This window comes from Centruroides sculpturatus, unplaced genomic scaffold, assembly GCF_000671375.1.
Source record: "Centruroides sculpturatus isolate CEXI.00-Female unplaced genomic scaffold, Cexi_2.0 scaffold1482, whole genome shotgun sequence".
Classification (NCBI taxonomy): Eukaryota; Metazoa; Arthropoda; class Arachnida; order Scorpiones; family Buthidae; genus Centruroides; species Centruroides sculpturatus.
In genome coordinates, this window is record NW_019386004.1 from 127,466 (window position 1) to 147,595 (window position 20,130).

Consider the following 20,130-nt stretch of genomic DNA (forward strand, 5'->3'; position numbering starts at 1 on the left):
TTGTGACCTTCAATAAAAAATAAAAAATATATAAAATGTCAACATTTTATATATATTCCGTCGAATTTTTATATATAGAGAATGTCTGCCGTCGCCCCTCTATATTTCCTTAACGCCCCCCAATTCTCTTTGAGCCTTCTACTGCCCCCCTGAAAGCCTCCAGCGCCCACAAGGGGGCATTATCGCCCACTTTGAGAAACGCTGTTCTAGATGAAAGTAATTTCAGATGAATATTGAATATTGTAATTAGGGTTCTTTTTTATTTTTAATTCTACTTTTGATATTGAATTTTTGATATTTGTTAGTAGTATTAATTTTATTACGAATATATATTAGACTGGGATTAGTTTGGAAAACTTTTAAAGGAATTTTACAAACTGGAAATAAAATTTAATATTAGAAGTCAAAATTATAAATACAAAATGGAATTTTTCTTAAAAATGTATTAATCATAATATAATTTCTTGTAGGAATATGCATAGCAGTATCGGAGAAAATTACTCGAAATACAAAACCTGAAGATTTTGATAAAATTATTGAACATTTGAGTTCAAAACCAAAAGCAAGAGGAGTTGTAGTTTTTGTTGATGAAGACAACTGCAGGTTTGATTTTGGATAATTTATATATTCTTAAACTTAAACTATTGTGATATCATCTGAAATATCTGAAATATTAACTGTTATTAAATATTTATGGAAAATCATTAATTTTAATTTATTTAAAATTTTTTAAAACCGTTTTTAATAAATATATCTATCTTAATATAATATATACTTTTCAATTTTCTGTTAATATGTGTAATTTTGAAGATTTTTGCCATCAAACGACAGAGAATCACAACATATTGATAAACAATTTATATAAATGAGAATGTTTGTTTGTTTATTCGCTATACACTCCTAGGCTGTTTGGCCAATTGCTATGAAACTCAGTAGTTACGTTCAAATACTTTTAACTTAGATCATGTGGTACATTCCACCTGAAAATACCGATTGAATTTCTATAAATCAATTAATTTTTATTTACATTCAATTTTCTGAGTTACACGTAGCGCCATCTATTGGCAAAAAAGTTAACAAAATAATGAACTAAATATAATTCTTACAAAAAATGATATAATTTTAAAAAATATATACTATATTCACCGAATTACTTTGACAATGATATAACATGAAATAGATGCGCCATTACGCCATTACTGCGACAGGTAGCAAATAGCACTTTCTACGTAGAGTGTAGTAGTGTTTTGACCCTGTAAATCATACTTTTCCTGGTAGCAATAGAGTCGTGCCAGTTATATATCTAACTCCGTTCCGGGGAAAATTTTTGTATTGAAATAACGTGACTTACAGTGAGAAGTTCATATATAGGTAATCAGGTCCATTTCTCTTACGATTTCCATGTCTGGTCTCGACTTTCATCTATAACTCCGTTCTGAAGATTAAGAAAGGTCAGAGACGGGCGGACGACAGTGGGAATTTATAGGTCTACAATTCTTTCAAATTGCAGCCCAATAAATGCCCTTAAGTAACCAAGTGAACAAAATCACTGATCACCCGGTAATCGGTCATGGTAATACATGGCCACCCGGTAATGAATGGCCAATGGACTGCACACGTGGAGTTTTCTGGGTTTTCTTCGCGTTAGTAACACTTAAATTGGGGCCAGCTTTATATAAGTCTTTCCGGGATGCATCCTCCTAGGCAGATCGCTCAGGTGTCGCATTGCCGTAACCAAATAAACCGAACTAATTTTAACGAGCGATTATTTATTGTGACATCGCTACAATGCTGAGCTGCAAGTTTTAATTATATTTTTTATTAATTTAATTTAAAATATATACTCTCCGCCTTAAATTAGAAGTGTCTTGCCTCTAAACAACATACTTTTCCTTTAACAATAGAGTCGTGCCGGTCATCTATCTAACTCCTTTCAGAGAAAATTTTTGAATTGAAATAATATAAAGATTTTTTATAGTTAGTCAGGCCTCCTGCCCCATATCTTTTCTCGTCTTTCATCTATCTAATTTCGTTCTCCAGATTAAGGAAGGACAGACAGACGGACAGTGAAAATTTATAAGTCTACAATTTTTTTCAAATTGTAGCCCAATAATATTTATTTATTTTCGTGGTGTCAGACGAAATTACGAAATTTATTTCATTATCAAAGGAAAACAAACAGATGAAACCGATAACAATTCGCGTTCAAATGATACGTAAAAGTAAGTTTCTCTAGAAACAATTTAAGCAACATTTTAGGGAAATTTTAAATTAATGCTGAATTTTATAAAACTTTTATTTCGTTGTGCAAATATTATATAATTTTTATTTTTTAAACATTATCTTCCTATAGTTAATAAGCGATAGGCTGACGTCTTAACTCCTTTTGGCCATCTAGCCATTGAAAAGATAATTTACAAAAAAATCTTTATACATTTTAATTATAATTCACTGAAGCTATAAACATGACAGCCGACTTGTTTGAAATCGTTGGGCAATGACGCCAAAGTGTACCTCGTTTTATTGCTAAACTCTTAACAATTTTGTTAATATAGTGGAAAAAAAGCGAGACGTTCATGAAGTAAAATACAGAGGCCACTTTCGGAATGTAACACGATGATTCAAAATACAAAAATGAAATTATTTGTACAGTACATGCTGTATGAGCGCGAATTACATAGCCACAATTTATCAAGTTGATATCCAAATTATATTCCTAAAGTGCACTTGTGAATAAATTTTTACAATTAAAAAAATCTAATTTAATGATTTATGATAAAATTTAATATTATATTTGACAATATTATACAAAAATAAATGTCCCCAATCTCTCTAACAGAGGCTGATTTAATGGCATTTATTTCTCTGCAACTTTAAATTTTCTAACATGATATTTTTATATTGTTCATTCTCCTTTCAACTTGATAATAGCCTATATGTTTATTTTTATTATCAATAAATGTACTTTAATGTTTTTAATAATCTGAGTGAATTTATCCACTTTACACTGGAATTTCTCACAATAATAGATAGTTTCACGATTACTATTTATGAAAATATAATAATAATTTCATTCCTAAGAAGAGTTTATGCGAACACTTTATTATTCATTTATAAATAAAACTGTGATTATTATGATAACTAGAGGCTATGTAAATAATTACGCTGTAATTAATTTCATACGTCTTGAAAAAATATATTAATAAAGTAAATTAATTAATAATTCAATATTAGTCTTCACCTTTAATGATGACACTATATTATAATTTATTTAAAATGTATTTAACTTTAAAACTATATAAAAGTGGTTCCGCATCTTATAAATAGATTTTCGTAACGTTAATAAAATATTCCAAAAAATTAGTTGACTAACTTCAAAATAGTTTAGTTTACAAACTTACATTATGATATTTATTTTATATAAAAATAAATTTAAATTTTTAAAATGCATCTTAATCCTACATTCTGTACAGCGAAGTCTTCTTCTATAAGATTTCCATCCACACTGTATAATATTTTTCCAGTATATTCTCCCTTCTCAGATTTATTTTTCCTTATAAATAACAAATATATAATTATTTCTTCAGCTTAAGAACAAAAGACTTAACTTGCTTCTAATTCTTGTATTTATTGCTTTCTCTTAATCGCATAAATAACAATTTTTAATGTTCTCGTGTTATTCATTTATTAATTTCCTGCTATCGTTTAAAATTAACTTTAAAATTTTAAATTAGTATTAATTTCGAAACTTCTTCGTGAAGTCATTTAATTAAAAGTGAAATCGCTTTTAAAAATACAATTTTATTTATTCTAGAAATATCCGATTTGAAGGTTTTGAAAGGAAGTAAGCAAGTCTATAAAGTANTTAAACGTCGAGAAATGCATTAAAGTTGAGGCTTTTTCTGTATGTATGAATGTTAGCGTGTGTGAGGGACACTATTTTGTTTCCCACAGTTTTAAGCTTAACAGCTTCTGTGTTTTTTGTCGAAATATTCTGAAATTTTGCAGGGAGGTTCGCGTATTAGAGGGATTGATGTTATTAAATTTTGGTGATTAACGGCCGAGGAGTGGGAAGATAGAGGGGGATCGTGTTTCATATCTCAAATGTGATCGAACGATTTTACTCTTTATTAGCATTTATTAAATTCATCCCTACCCTCAAAATTAAACTTTTTGCCATTTTATAATAATTAATAAATGTAAAAAGTTTTAAAAATATAATATCATAACAGATGGCAGCATCACAATTGTAAATTTCTTGCCGGGAAAGTTACTCAACTCGTTGCTGGATTTTTATAGTTAGTGTTGGATGCGTGAATATATTTCATCTAGTGAAGACTACAAATACGGTAACTTTTGATAGACATTAAATTTCGGTTTTTAATTTTAAATTAAATTTTTTTTATTTAATGTCTCATGCCGACTGTATTTGAATACATGTTCAAACAAATAATGTTCAGTCAGTTTTAAATTTTCCAAAATATTGTATAGATGATATAACGATAGGAATGCAGTCTCATCTAGATTACGATGTAATCAAAATATAAATCAATCTCAGATTTATATTTTCATAGCAACTCTAGATAGTGAGGGTTATATGTCATTCTGTTTTAATATAAACAAAATAATTTAAGAAAGTTCAAATCATTTGCAAAAATCTCAATGATAATTAAAGAATATTGTCTAGCAAAACGTTCAGGAAAATTAATAAAAATAAAAAATGTAAAGCTTATCGGATATCAATCTACACATAGTAAAAACTGGCAACCAAAATACTGTATATTTATATAAATTATTAAGTAGAAAGATTGATTGTCTCTATATATTTAAATAATAGTTAAATAGAGATCGAAGGTGACAGAAAACCCAAAAATAAATGAATGAAATAAAAAGAGATATTAAAGATTTTTCTTAAAATTGTTCTTTCTCGACTTTATAGATTAAATACAAAACATATAATTATATTCAATTGTTCTACATTTTCCCTTTTTGTCTTGCATTTATAAAACTGTAATTTATAAATATTATTTGCTGACAAAAACGTAGTTCTTACTGTAATTCAACATTTAAAATATTTAAATTCATTTAATTAATATTTAATATTTAAAAGTTGATGGAATATTGGAAATCCTATTGAAAATTTTTTACTTTTATTATTTTATTTTCTTCTAATTACATTACTTTTAAATGTGACTATGCCGAAGGGCCTCCCTATACTTCGGCACCACGTGACCGAAGGGTCGACATCGCGTCGGCGAAGATCGCAATGACAGCAGTTTCGTCAGGACTGTGTCTTCACGGCTAGACACAGAAACCGTTTCGTTCGGGCGTGAGCGATCACGTGTGTGAGCGAACAGAGTCGGGATGGAAGGAGAGAGAGTGCACCGGAAGTGACTTACTCAGAGACGCTTTAACGTAACAACGGTTTAATTGATAACTATAGGCCATACAGGATATAAAAGATATCGATTTTAACTAGGCTAGTTTTTAGGAATCTTGGCTACAATAGATATAAAATAGACATTAAATTAGATTTNAAAGGTTAGAAGTACGAAATAATCTAATAATCGTAATCTTTGTTGCTGTTATTTTTTGCCCAGGCAGCGCCGGGCTCATCTGCTAGTTTGCGAATAATAAAAGTCTTTTCATAAATTTTCACGGTAAACTTAAATGATAACTAAGATTTCTATTATTATTATATGAAATGGTGTTTCCATATTTAAAATGAAATAATTACAGTGCACTTTTAGTATGTTTATACATTTAAAGTTAATGAGATCTATCAATTATAAATGCGCTTTTTTTTATATTTATGTAACAAAGATAAATTTAACATTGACCATCAAATTCTTATAACTTATATGCAAACCAGGCTTATTTCTTACTCAATTCGATCACGAAACAAGATAGTTCCTTCAAATCAAGTCCTATGTAAGTAGATGATCCATATTATCCTCATAAATATATACATAAATATATTTTATTTTTATATTATTTCAAAAGCAATTCAGATAAGCTTCAAAAGAAAGATAATTGACGTTTGTTCTATTAATAAATATAAATTTTAATTAAGCTTTCAGAAAATTTCTTGTTAATACATGCAATGGATCTCTTATAATTTAACTACAGTTGTATGTTCTGTAGTTTTATTTATTTCATCTTTCTACATTCATTTTTTTCCTTCTATAATTAAACTGTTTTTTTTTTATGATTTTTAAAGATTCATAATAATAAATTAAGAATCGTAATAAATTTATTACGATTGTTGTTGTTATATTGAAGTTTTAAGTTTGAAATATTAATATTCGAAATAACGAATTTTTTACTGTAATTTTCTGTATGTCCGTTGAAACTGTAATAATGATAAAGCTGATTTTATAAAAATAGAAATCTGTAGGAAAAGAAGAGATGTAATGTAAACTTTTACGTACTGTACAAACCGAAATAAAAAAATTCATATAATTTATTCGGATATATTTCTAAATCAATTGAAAAAAATAAAATTTTTAATTCTAATATAATTTTTCATCATGTTTTACTAACTTCTAAATCAATAATCATGTTTTATCAACTTCTAGAAATCGATAGTCTTTAAAACTGAATTTTAATTAACTTTAGAAATATTTTAATAAACTCTAATTATGCCAAGTTTATATTATACAGACAATTGTACCGTGTAATAATTTATATTAGATTTTTTTTTCCTATTAAAACTTTCTTTTCTATTCATTATATATTTTTCTCCATTCGATTCTTCCTAGGTGGTTTCGAAAACTGAGAATCAATTAAAGTTTTAAAAAGGATAAAAATCTTTCAATTTACTTCTTATGTGGTTTTCTGAGGATAAAGAGAATATTCTCATGTGAAAACTGTCACCAGAAAATAGTAACCTTTTCTCTATTCCAATTTAGTTTCAAAACAATTTTTTTTGCTCAATCTATAATAAAAATCTTTTATTTGTTTATTTCTTTTCGTCATAACGAAGAAAATCAAATATCGTTTTATTATTTGATATCATTTTTACATAATCTGTAATGCATAAACTTTGATTTTTTTCATTAGGATTTAGATTTGATGAATGTTCTTATTTGATTGCTTGACTAGACATTCTGTGTTATACAGGAAATGTATTTTTAAATTATTAAATATCTTTGTGATGAAAGTCTTTTGATACAGAAAGTCTTTGGATAAAATTCTTTATTCTTCCAACTTTATAAATTAAATCACGTCTTACTAACTTCCAGTCCACTACACTTATCAACCCGTCTTAGGTTGGTCACTGACTTAACAATCCCCAATCACGGTCCTCTCGGAAAGACTTGGTAATATTCTACCAGACAAAATCATAACTGGTAAAATTCTACCAAGACTGAATCCTACCATTCCAGTTTCCTATAAAAGTAAATATATCCAGGCATAAAAGAAATCTTTCCACCATTGCACGAGTATGCGCATATGGTGCATTAGTTTCACTGAGATGTTTACAGTAAAATAAATAAATTCATTCAAACGAGATCCTGTTTAAATCCCGTTGTAACTCCATGGCAATAAATAAGTAAATTTTCCTCTGTCTCTCTCTCTCGCAAGCGCAAGAATAACGGAAGAGAATCTATTTTAAGAAGATTTAGCATAACGTACAAAGAATATCTGACTCTAAAGGGTAAAAAGCAACATTAAATAAATTAACATAAAAAGTTAGCTTTATTTTGGTATACCAAATCTCAAAACGTTTTGGTCTTGCTGTAGCTGAAATGCGCTTGTTTCTCATGCATTTCGTGCATTGGTAAGCGTTACGGAATAGCCTAAATTTCGCTATCCTTCAGTTTTTTATCTCATCTTCTTACGTTTTTGCAAAAACGTAAGGTTTGCTTTAATTTCTTGGCACTTTAATACAGCACAGAAGAGAAAGGGCAAAATATTTGAGGCTTTTTCGCAGCGCTTAGCAGTAGGGTAGCTTGTCTGAACTTTAACTCCTTCAAGCGCTGAAACAATACATTTTAAGGGTTAGGTATATAAAACATTTTTGAATCTCTACAACACGCCATAAAAATATTATCTCTTCCTTGCGGAACATCCTGTATATAACTTGATGTGAAACTCTTTAAATACTACTTTTTTCTTTAAAATCTAAGGCTTTAGACAGGTGAATTCATTTTATATCTTTATGTATTTTACATCAGTTATAAGTAATGCAGTGTAGACAAGAGATTACTATTCCCGATACAACAAATAGTTCCTTACTAAAAAATGAAATAACAGCATAATAAATAAAAACATTAAATAAGAGTAAGAATATCGTGTATTAATTAATAAATAATAAATCAGATAGAAATGTCTGTTAACAATAAATAATACAGGTGTAAAAAATATAACATATCTTTTTGAAAAACACTTAAACATAAAATAAACCTTTATAATTTACTCTAATGAAATTTTTGATTCACATACTTTGAACGAATGAAAGATATTTAAAAAATAATGTACAACTATTTCACTGCTGATTGGAAACGAAAACCATTACATTAACAACTAAATGGCGAAGGTACGAATTACATTATGTTAGATAATTACTTTTCTGAGAAATTATAATAGTGAGAGGATCAATCAAATAATCCGAATTTCTGACAATTATATGCATTATTACTTGTTTTCTGTCTCTAATCAGAGATACTGTTGCTTTATCATTACGAATATATATATAATATTACAACTAAATAATTTTGTAAAGAGTTTTTAGTGTAACAAGTATCTCAAACTTTTCTATTAGAAATTATATAAGTTATATATATATATATAGCCAATACATGAAGTAATTACATGTTTTAATAATATGCCAAATTATCTTCATTTTCTAAGAGAAAACAAAAAATAAAAACTGATTATTATAACCTTAAATTTCGTGTAAAAAATATCAGAATTATCTATATAATATAGTTGATCAATAATATAATCAACTCTATACAAGGTAATTCGAGTGGCAAACTTATGCTTTGTGTGTTCATTTGTAGTGCTTTGTTTGGAATTAAACATCTTAAATGATTTAATTTTTTATTTTAAATATTCATGTTGTTAATGTTATTAATTTATAGTTACAATATTTTAATAATTCATGACATGCCAAAAATACTTTTTTAAAATGTGTATTCTATCATCTAAATGAATACAACTTAACTGATTTCATATTAATTTCGGTAGTTCACTTATAAAATCTAAATGAAAAGATTATTTATTTGATTTTCTTAATTATTCTAAATTAAATTAAATTGGTGTTTTTAAGTATAATTATTTTGATCTATTACGCTAAAACTTTAATTTGTAAAGCTAAACAACACTTGAGGTATTGATCACTTTTAAATTAAAAGAAAATTAATCCTCTACATTATTTTTCTTAAATCTAAATATATCTGTTTCGATGTGAATGAAGTCCCTTAAAAGGAGTGTTTTGCATGCACAAAATTAATTCACTTAACAAAAGTAAACTAAATAAACTTTTCATTCAAGAATTTTATTTTTAAGGATTTTAATGTTTTCGAGTAATTCCAATTCTGTTCTCAGAACTACAATTGAAAAGATAAGAAATTGATTAAAAACAAAAACTAGATAAACCTTTTAAACTTTTGAATTATTTTTTAAATTAAAAAAGAACTCTTTCTATACGTTAGCATTGGAAATGTAATATTTATCTTATATTTAAAATTTTTAATTACTCATTTTTAAAACCCTATTTGTCGTAATTGACGTTTCTATTTAGATAAGAAATTTGTTTTCTTATCTAAATAAAACTAAAATAAAATTTTAATAGTTTACTTTAAGTAATGCTACTTAATTAAATACAAAGTGTCAAGATTTTAATGTGAGTTCCTTTAGTTATGTTTTTAGCAATTTCTTGTCTGCCATTGTATTGATTATTAAACTCTTAACTTTTAAATTAAATGCATAAAATTTATTCCATTATCAATATTAACATCTATTATTTTGTCATAAATTTTCTCTGATAATTTAGTGTAATAAGTTCTTTTCGTAATATCGCCTTTATACTTATTAACTACTTGCGTTAAAGTCTTTCTTCTTGTGACATTAAGAAGCATTTTTATGACTTGTAACGAATTCATTGTAAGTGATATTTTCTTTCGTTAACCAAGTATATTTAAGTATATTAAGCACCATAATATTAGTGTATCTAGTATTAAGTACCTATTGTACAGTACGGTACAGTACATGACCAAGATTAAATTATAGACAGTGTTCTACTTTATAAATAATTCTTAAAAAAAATGCTAGAAGAAAAGAATAGTTGAAGCGACACTGGATCTACGGATGTGGAAAAGCACGAGGAGGACACATTATGAATAACCGAGGAAACCATATAAGACATTTATGATAAGTTGTAAAATATTCCTTATACTGAGATGTCCTATAAGTGCTATTTGTGATTTGTAGAACTTTAGAGATAGTATATATAGTTAGCTGAGGACGAGATAAAAATCCCGAAATGCACCCAAGTCGATGTTGTTCACAATGTACTGTATCGTACAATTATATGCATTACATTTTAGACAGTAAAAAGATGTTGGTGTGTTTTATTTGTTTTGTAGAGTTAATAATTCTACAGTTTAAAATTAGTGAAAGTTGTAAAATAGTTATAGTAAACGATGATGATAAATTCTATAGTAAGTTGTCATGTTATAACTATAAAAACTATACTTCGTGTTATAGCAATTTCTTGACCTTTCTTTTTGTAACCTGTATATTTATTCCCCCTACAAAACAAATGGAAGATACATCTTTTTACTGTCTAAAATTTAATGCATCTAACTATACAGTAATATCCAATAAAGTGCCACGAATTGCCTATACGTCTGTGTCTGTTTTATACATGACCAAGAATATTTAAAACAGAAGCCAGTGTTGAAAAAATTATCATACAAAGTCAGAATTTCTATTGTAAGTTGCCACCGGAAACAATTTATGATTTCTTTATTTTTTCCTACAATATCTTAGCAAATAGATCAGCTTGGTAATGCGGTAATGTGAGGGTACTGAGTTAATGTCGAACGACTTTTACCACTTTCCTAGAAATTATGCGATATTTCAAGGAAGCCAATGAGTGACGATAGCCAAGCTTCAAGAAGTAGAGGAAAATTTCTTCTGACAATGTTTTCGGAAACTCTGCTGTCATTCACAAAAGTCTAATTGCTAAAGGAAGACAGTGCTCAAGTACTCATAGTGTTCATTCAAGGAAATGTTGCGTAAATTTAAATCTAATCTTAAAAGTGAGAATAAACTAAATTAAGAAATAAGTGCGTTATTATTATTATTATTGTGTTTAGTGGGATAATTATACTCGGTTGACACCGGTGGCTGTGTACTATGCAGGACTAGAGTCAAGGCATAGCAACCAAAACAAAACTAAAATTAAATAAGTGTGTCAGTGTCTGTATTCAGGAATTTCCTAACAATATGGCATGCATTCAATATAGTGGCCTTCTGTAGTGTGATGTATGTATTTCTATTCAATTGTAATGTNTTAGAGGGATTGATGTTATTAAATTTTGGTGATTAACGGCCGAGGAGTGGGAAGATAGAGGGGGATCGTGTTTCATATCTCAAATGTGATCGAACGATTTTACTCTTTATTAGCATTTATTAAATTCATCCCTACCCTCAAAATTAAACTTTTTGCCATTTTATAATAATTAATAAATGTAAAAAGTTTTAAAAATATAATATCATAACAGATGGCAGCATCACAATTGTAAATTTCTTGCCGGGAAAGTTACTCAACTCGTTGCTGGATTTTTATAGTTAGTGTTGGATGCGTGAATATATTTCATCTAGTGAAGACTACAAATACGGTAACTTTTGATAGACATTAAATTTCGGTTTTTAATTTTAAATTAAATTTTTTTTATTTAATGTCTCATGCCGACTGTATTTGAATACATGTTCAAACAAATAATGTTCAGTCAGTTTTAAATTTTCCAAAATATTGTATAGATGATATAACGATAGGAATGCAGTCTCATCTAGATTACGATGTAATCAAAATATAAATCAATCTCAGATTTATATTTTCATAGCAACTCTAGATAGTGAGGGTTATATGTCATTCTGTTTTAATATAAACAAAATAATTTAAGAAAGTTCAAATCATTTGCAAAAATCTCAATGATAATTAAAGAATATTGTCTAGCAAAACGTTCAGGAAAATTAATAAAAATAAAAAATGTAAAGCTTATCGGATATCAATCTACACATAGTAAAAACTGGCAACCAAAATACTGTATATTTATATAAATTATTAAGTAGAAAGATTGATTGTCTCTATATATTTAAATAATAGTTAAATAGAGATCGAAGGTGACAGAAAACCCAAAAATAAATGAATGAAATAAAAAGAGATATTAAAGATTTTTCTTAAAATTGTTCTTTCTCGACTTTATAGATTAAATACAAAACATATAATTATATTCAATTGTTCTACATTTTCCCTTTTTGTCTTGCATTTATAAAACTGTAATTTATAAATATTATTTGCTGACAAAAACGTAGTTCTTACTGTAATTCAACATTTAAAATATTTAAATTCATTTAATTAATATTTAATATTTAAAAGTTGATGGAATATTGGAAATCCTATTGAAAATTTTTTACTTTTATTATTTTATTTTCTTTTAAATACGTTACTTTTAAATATAAATAATTAAATATAACAATATATAGGGGCCTATATATATATTTCATTTTTCGCATACGCAGTATTTAATGACACCAAAAAGAATTTCGGTAGAGTGTTTTAATTTTCAAATCTTTAATGGAAATAAATTTTATAGGCTATATAAATTGATTTTCAACAAATTTCGATATAAATATTTTAGTGTGTACAAAACTTCTACCGTATAGATTTAAATGATGTAGGCCATTTTTTGTGCAAGATATCTGTCGTGCCTGATTGGCTCTGTAGTGACTGCGAAATGAATTCCACACAATTATGACGAACAAGAAACAATGTTTATTCACGAAACTGTTACAGCAGAGAAGAGAACTGATCCACCCCGACAGCATCTGTTCAAAACCTATTTTTTTCTTTTTTCCTCGCCTTTTCTAATCGTCACGTCTCCTTGAAGAAAACTCCCTCTCTCAGAGCATCCCACAGTTAACATTACACTATCTTTGGACTGATATACTGAAAATACTGAGATATACTGTATACTGTACAGTATACAGTATATCTCAGTATTTTTTAATTTTAAATGTAATTCTAATGATTTAATTATTGTAATAACTTTTTAATTAATTCCTTGAAGAAGAAATGATGTTCCAAACTTAATCTTATAGACATTTTTGAATATAAATAAAATTGTGTAAAGAAATTTTGTAAATAATAATTATAACTTTTATTTGAGACAAGTTATTTTAGAATCGAATGAAAATAGAATATGTTGATAAATCAAATTAAATTCGTAAATACAATTATTTATTTTATTGCATTTAGAAAGATGTTGGCCGCGTCTAAAAGGAAAAACATGAGTGGTCACTTTTTATGGATAGGAAGTGACAGTTGGGGTGCAAAAATTCATCCAGTTAGAGATCAAGAAATTGCAGCTGAAGGAGCTATCACCATTTTGCCAAAACGTTACCCACTTACAAGTAAGTATAGTTTTCCGATATTTGCTTACCATGTTATTTTAGATGAGAAGATTTAGAAAGAAATGACTTATATTTTCAAACTTCTTATCTACAATGATATCAGATTAAATCAGAAAAATAAAGCAATTTAACTTCTCAAATCTCCTCTTGGAAGAAAACTGATTTTTCTGGTAATTGAAAGTAATCAATCTTTTAAATTATTTTACATCAATTTTATAATATTTCACTGAATATTTTATTTATTATATACGTAATAACGATAATTAACTAAAATATTTTCTGATAATTGAAATTATTCTCATTAAAAGTAAATATATCGAATAAAACTATTCATTGCCACGAGTACGAAAAAAATAAAATTTCGTACTATAAATAATTGTTTTAAAATGTTCATTTTATGATTAATCGCAATGCACAAAAGCTAAAGTCTTTAAATCCAGGCACACATTTAGGCTATGTTTAGCGTTATTTATAATAACAAAGTGATTTTTAGATATGTGCTTGTACTTCGTTGTTAACGGGCTTGTTCGTAAAAAAAGATAAATATTTGCATGTTTTTTATTGCGAAATATGATTTAGTAATGAGATTCAGCGATAAAAAGATATTTTATTTCGGCAGAAGTATTATTGGATAATACCGTTTTTATGATTTAAGAAAAGTCTTTCTTTACATTTAAAATGTATTGTTAAAACGCTCAACTATTTACATTTGCATTAAGTAAACTGACACCGTAATCGTTTATTTAAATTTTTATAATTTTAAATTCAAGTAAATGGAACACGCCTTAGACCAAGGCAATTTCGAGTTAAAATAACAAATATTTAAACGGTTTCTATATTAATTAATACAGTAATGTAACGTTGTTAAACAGTAGTGATTGTAATTATGTATTTGTGTTATATAAAATCAAGTTAATTTATATAAAGGTCAGTTACGTAAAATCAATTTATTTTTAGTGTTAAATTACAGAAAATATGGCTTTTCGTAATTATATAATTTATTTTATTCTCTAAATTGCTAATTAGAACAACAAAGCAGTATTAGGTAGTTAATTAATATAGAATCATCATTAATTTACATCATTAATTTTTTTATTAATCACAGTAATCTTCAATTTATAATAAATATTGTTAAAGTAACACTTTTTATAAATATAATTGAGAATGAGTTTATAAATTAAAACACAAATAGCATGCAATTTTGAAATAATTCGATAGTTAAATTAAACACAGTGGAACATCCAATAACGGTTGCCTCTAAACAGCGGCCATTTTTTACTTTTTAAATTACTTTTTTAAATTCTATAAGAGTGTATTCACATAGAATGACTTATATTTGTGTTTAGAAGTGTTTGAAAGCATTATAACGATTAATTATTTACCGTGCGACATTAATTAAGGCTGTATGGCCTATATGATGTAAACGAGTTAAACAATTTCTTTGGTTACGAGCGGATACGATTGGAAATGTGGTCCAGCCAATATGCAATATGAATAGTGGATTGAGAATATGTCCCACTCTTTATTCTGTGTAATAAATTATGGTAGTTTGATTTTGATTCTCCAAGACACTAGTCAGACGTCCTACGCGTGGTCATCAGGCTGATGACATTGTAAACCTATATGCTTATATTATTTATATATTAGAAATACTGTATATATTACGAAATTGTATATCGATATTTATGCAAACAATTAAAATCATCACTTTGTTTTCTTATATATTTTTTTCAGTTTGTTCTGAAAAGACTGTTTCTCACGTCTGTAGATCAAAATAAAATCTTTAATGAAAATAGAAATTTTGATGACATTATTACCTTAAATTTGAATGATTAAAATAATGTTTTTATGTTTCTGCTTTTAGAGTTCGATACATATTTTGTGTCTCTTACTCCTGAAAACAATAAAAGAAACCCTTGGTTTAAAGAGTTTTGGAAACAACATTTTAACTGTACTTTTAGTAACAAAACAGCAGCGAAACGAATATGTAAAGGTACGGTTTTTCTTTATTATATTTTATATCAACTATCATTATGTATATATTGAGAATGTTCGGAATTCTCTATTTTACTTATTTAAATTCAAACAGGATGTATTTCACGTTTAAACTTACACTATAGTACGTAAATGAAGGCTAACGTATGTTTAAAGTACAATTTTCCATTTTTCGTATTAACTTGGTTTACGTCATATTAATATAAGTTTAAAAAACTTTTAAGAAAATTGTAGGAAACAGTAGTTTATATCCTCTTAAGTAAGAAGTATCACAATACGATTTATCAAAAATTATGACTCAAAATATTTTATACGATATTTCTGTTAAGACAAAGTCACTTCTTTAATCACTTGGATATTTTACAATTACTATAAATCAGATTATACAATATATATTAAGTTTACAAATTATGCGAGGATTGCGTTCTAAGTCACGTCTTTGTTCGAATTTTGCGTAACATAAACAAACTTTTTGCCATTAAAATCAATGATGAATCCATAGTTGCATTTTTCAGGCAAGAAAGAACATAGAACAAATACGAAAACGAAAAGAGACGGTCGTTATGTTGATTTTTCTATCGCATTACTTTAAAATAATGTATTTTAAACACGTGTAATTATACTTGAATCAGAATTAAACAATAATTTTTATGTATAACAAAACAGACAATGAACTCATCAGTAAAAATAATACTACGCTTCGTAAATAAAATAGCAAATAAAGTTAACAATTATAAAGCTTTTTTTGTATTGCAATCTCCTATTTTTAACTATTTCTTTAAATAATTAGTAACTTATCTCTCTGGAACAGAGTTTCTCAACACTCATGAGCAGTGCTCCGTAAATCATCTGCATGAGAAATACGAAAAATAGACAATTTCGTCGTTGCTATTATTTTATTACTGAAAGTACTATAATTTTAATATACGGTAAATGAGGGTGAGATAATAAACGGGTGTAATTACTGTATAAACTAAAAGCCATGCTTGCTATGTGTGCTGTTTACGCGCAATTCCGTAAAGATAGAAAAAATCAAATGTTTTTGTTCCTGACTTACAGAATGTTTTACCCAAGTTTATGTTTACTGTATCTTAAGATTAGCAGAAGACTTTTGTTTCTTTTATATAATGCCATAGAAGCTTCAATAATGAGTCTAACTTGTAATCTGTCAAAAATAACAGAATAGACTCTGGTAAGGACTTGTCAATATACTGTTCACCAAATAATCCACACCTCTAAGGGTGACATAGTTATTTAGCAGAAAATTATATTTCGTTGTTTAGAGTCTGTTTTCGGAAAAGTTCTTATTTTGCTCGTTATTGTGTTGTTTGGTATGATAAAACATCTGAGCGGTTATATTTTTTAAATAAAATTTATTTTTACAATCTCAGCTTCCAGAACTTTTTTCACTATCTTGCCTAATTTATCTTATTATTTCTTTTTACTTCTTGGCAAATTGTGTATCATCAATACGCCCTCGGCGTGTCTATTAAAATTAGAAGTTTTATTACATCGAAATAATATTTTTATTGAATTTTAAATACTAGTTAAAAGGACACTTTTGTTGCTATTCCTTTCTGTTTTCTCTATATCATTATTTTCACTGAATTGTTTTATTTTTATTTTTATTGTAAATTTAGCACATAGAAATGTACTCTTAAAAAATATTTGGAAAAAACACTTACAGTAAAACCGTTATAGCTTTTGTTAATTAACAAGTGATACATTGCTTAAAATCGAAAATTTAGAACTAATTTTAGAATAAAAATTATAAAGTTGAATTAGAAACAATTCTAAAAGCTGTCAACTATATTTTGAATTCATCCGATAAACATTTAATTTTGTATTAACTGTTATGTTTATTATTATTCTCTGTTTATTCGTATTTGTTAAAAGAAATAGAATAAAGATTAATGAAATACCCTCTTGGGATGCCGCGTGTCGTATATGACACGCAATTTTCCTTCCAAAGAATGAGATGCAGCTCTGCTTTTTTGCTTGCTAAATAATTATATTAGTTATACATTTTGTCATTAGAGTTTAGTGAAGCATATTAGACCACATGCGTTCCACTGTGACAATAGTTTTAATTTATCATTGTCAACAGCGAAAATAAAAAAGAAACATGATAGGACACATGATATTGTTAGAAATCTGTCTGAACTGAAAGTCTGGTTCAGTGATAAAGACATAACCAAACATTTGTTCTTTTAGCAGACTGTCCTGGAGAGTGTAAGTCATTAGTCTGCTCAAAGAACAAATTAAAAAAAGTGTCAAAATCGATATCACATTCAGANTTTAATTTAAAATATATGATCTCCCCCTCAAATCAGTAGTGGCTTGTCCCTGTACATCCTATATTTCCTTTAACAATAAGTCATGCCGGTCTATCTAGTATCTTTGGACGAAAATTTTGAATCGAAGTAACGTGAGTTCCGGTTTGTATTGTAAGTTCGTTTACAGTTAATCGAGAGCCACAGCGCCTAATCTTTCCATATCTGTTCTCGACTTTCATTTATGTAATTCGATTTTCGAGATTAAGAAAAGATAAACGGACGGACGGACGGACGACAGTGGGAATTTATAGGTGTACAATTTTTTCAAATTCCAGCCCAATAACAGTATTGTTCATATATAACTTAAATGTTTTGCACATCATTGAGATTTTGTAACAATTCAGTATCAGATTCACTGAATTGTTAGCCAGTAGACTTTGTCAGAAAAGTTGGATTCAATTTGATTTCACCACCTTAAATGTAGTATTGAAAGAAATTTTGTAATTCACTTTTACTTTTCCGGCTATTATATATAACAGAGGGTAAGTATGGCCATCGGTCAAAAAATAAACCCCCAAAATTTTTACATTTTTGTACTCAGAGGACCTTTAAACGTCGAGAAATGCATTAAAGTTGAGGCTTTTTCTGTATGTATGAATGTTAGCGTGTGTGAGGGACACTATTTTGTTTCCCACAGTTTGAAGCTTAACAACTTCTGTGTTTTTTGTCGAAATATTCTGAAATTTTGCAGGGAGGTTCGCGTATTAGAGGGATTGATGTTATTAAATTTTGGTGATTAACGGTCGAGGAGTGGGAAGGTAGAGGGGCATCGTGTTTCATATCTCAAATGTGATCGAACTTAATGAAGATTTTACTCTTAGCATTTATTAAATTCATCCCTACCTTCAAAATTAAACCTTTTGCCATTTTATAATAATTAATAAATGTAAAAAGTTTTAAAAATAAAACATCATAACAGATGGTAGCATTACAATTGTAAATTTTTTTGCCGGGAAAGTTACTCAACTCGTTGCTGGATTTTTATAGTTAGTGTTGGATGCGTGAATATAGGCCTATTTCATCTAGTGAAGACTACAGATACGATAACTTTTGATAGACATTAAATTTCGGTTTTTAATTTTAAATTAAATTTTTCTATTTAATGTCTCATCCCGCGACTGTATTTGAATACATGTTCAAACAAATAATGTTCAGTCAGTTTTAATAATCAAAATTTTTAACTCCATTTAATACATCTCTATCTCTAAAATATATGCAAATAAATGGATTTTATAATCATAAATTTTCCAAAATATTGTATAGATGATATAACGATAGGAATGCAGTCTCATCTAGATTACGATGTAATCAAAATATAAATCAATCTCAGATTTATATTTTCATAGCAACTCTAGATAGTGAGGGTTATATACCACTCTGTTTTAATATAAACAGAATAACCTAAGAAAGTTCAAATCATTTGCAAGAATCGCAATGAAAATTAAAGAATATTGTCTAGCAAAACGTTCAGGAAAATTAATAAAAATAAAAAATGAAAAGCTTATCGGATATCGACCTATACATAGTAAAAACTGGCAACCAAAATACTGTATATTTATATAAATTATTAAGTAGAAAGATTGATTGTCTCTATATATTTAAATAATAGTTAAATAGAAATCGAAGGTGACAGAAAACCCAAAAATAAATGAATGAAATAAAAAGATTTACTAAATAAAGATTTTTCTTAACATTGTTCTTTCTCGACTTTATAGATTAAATATAAAACATATACAGTAGAGCATCGATTATCCGACCCCCGATCAACCGTCACATCGGTTAACCGACCGCATTCTAGTCGGCATATTCAAATGTCCGCTAGTGATGTGGTGCTGCAATGTTTGGCTGTCTTGGCTACTTTAATAGTATTTTTACGTGTTTTAGTTGGCAACACTGGCTCGACCATGAAAGGGAGCCAGTATTTAAACGAGGATTAATTTTCTAATTTTTAACGATACAATAGCGACGATTATTATTTTTAAAAAATTTTTGTTATGCTTAACATCGATGAAAATTCAACGCGAAGTAGGTTATTAGCGATATACTAATATACTAATTACATGGGATATAATAATATACTACACTAATAATGGATTTTTTCATACTTTTCGGTTATCCGACTTTTCAATTATCCGACCAACCCCAGTCC

The 20,130-nt window shown here is 27.7% G+C and overlaps 1 protein-coding gene across 5 annotated transcripts in view; it reads left to right on the top strand.

Annotated features, from left to right (window-relative positions):
- The window catches only part of LOC111613067 (metabotropic glutamate receptor 7-like), a 124,069-nt gene that overhangs the window by 81,203 nt on the left and 22,736 nt on the right, over positions 1–20,130 (top strand). For 2 of the 5 annotated variants that reach the window (XM_023354365.1, XM_023354368.1), the window contains exons 1-3: positions 475–603; positions 13,496–13,650; positions 15,515–15,643. In XM_023354365.1, coding sequence (XP_023210133.1) covers positions 13,500–13,650; positions 15,515–15,643 — 280 coding nt within the window. In that variant the 5' untranslated portion in view covers positions 475–603; positions 13,496–13,499. Of the gene's footprint in view, positions 1–474; positions 604–9,821; positions 9,854–10,023; positions 10,114–13,495; positions 13,651–15,514; positions 15,644–20,130 lie in introns of those variants that run through there. The other 3 variants (XM_023354366.1, XM_023354367.1, XM_023354369.1) reach the window with 3 other exon arrangements.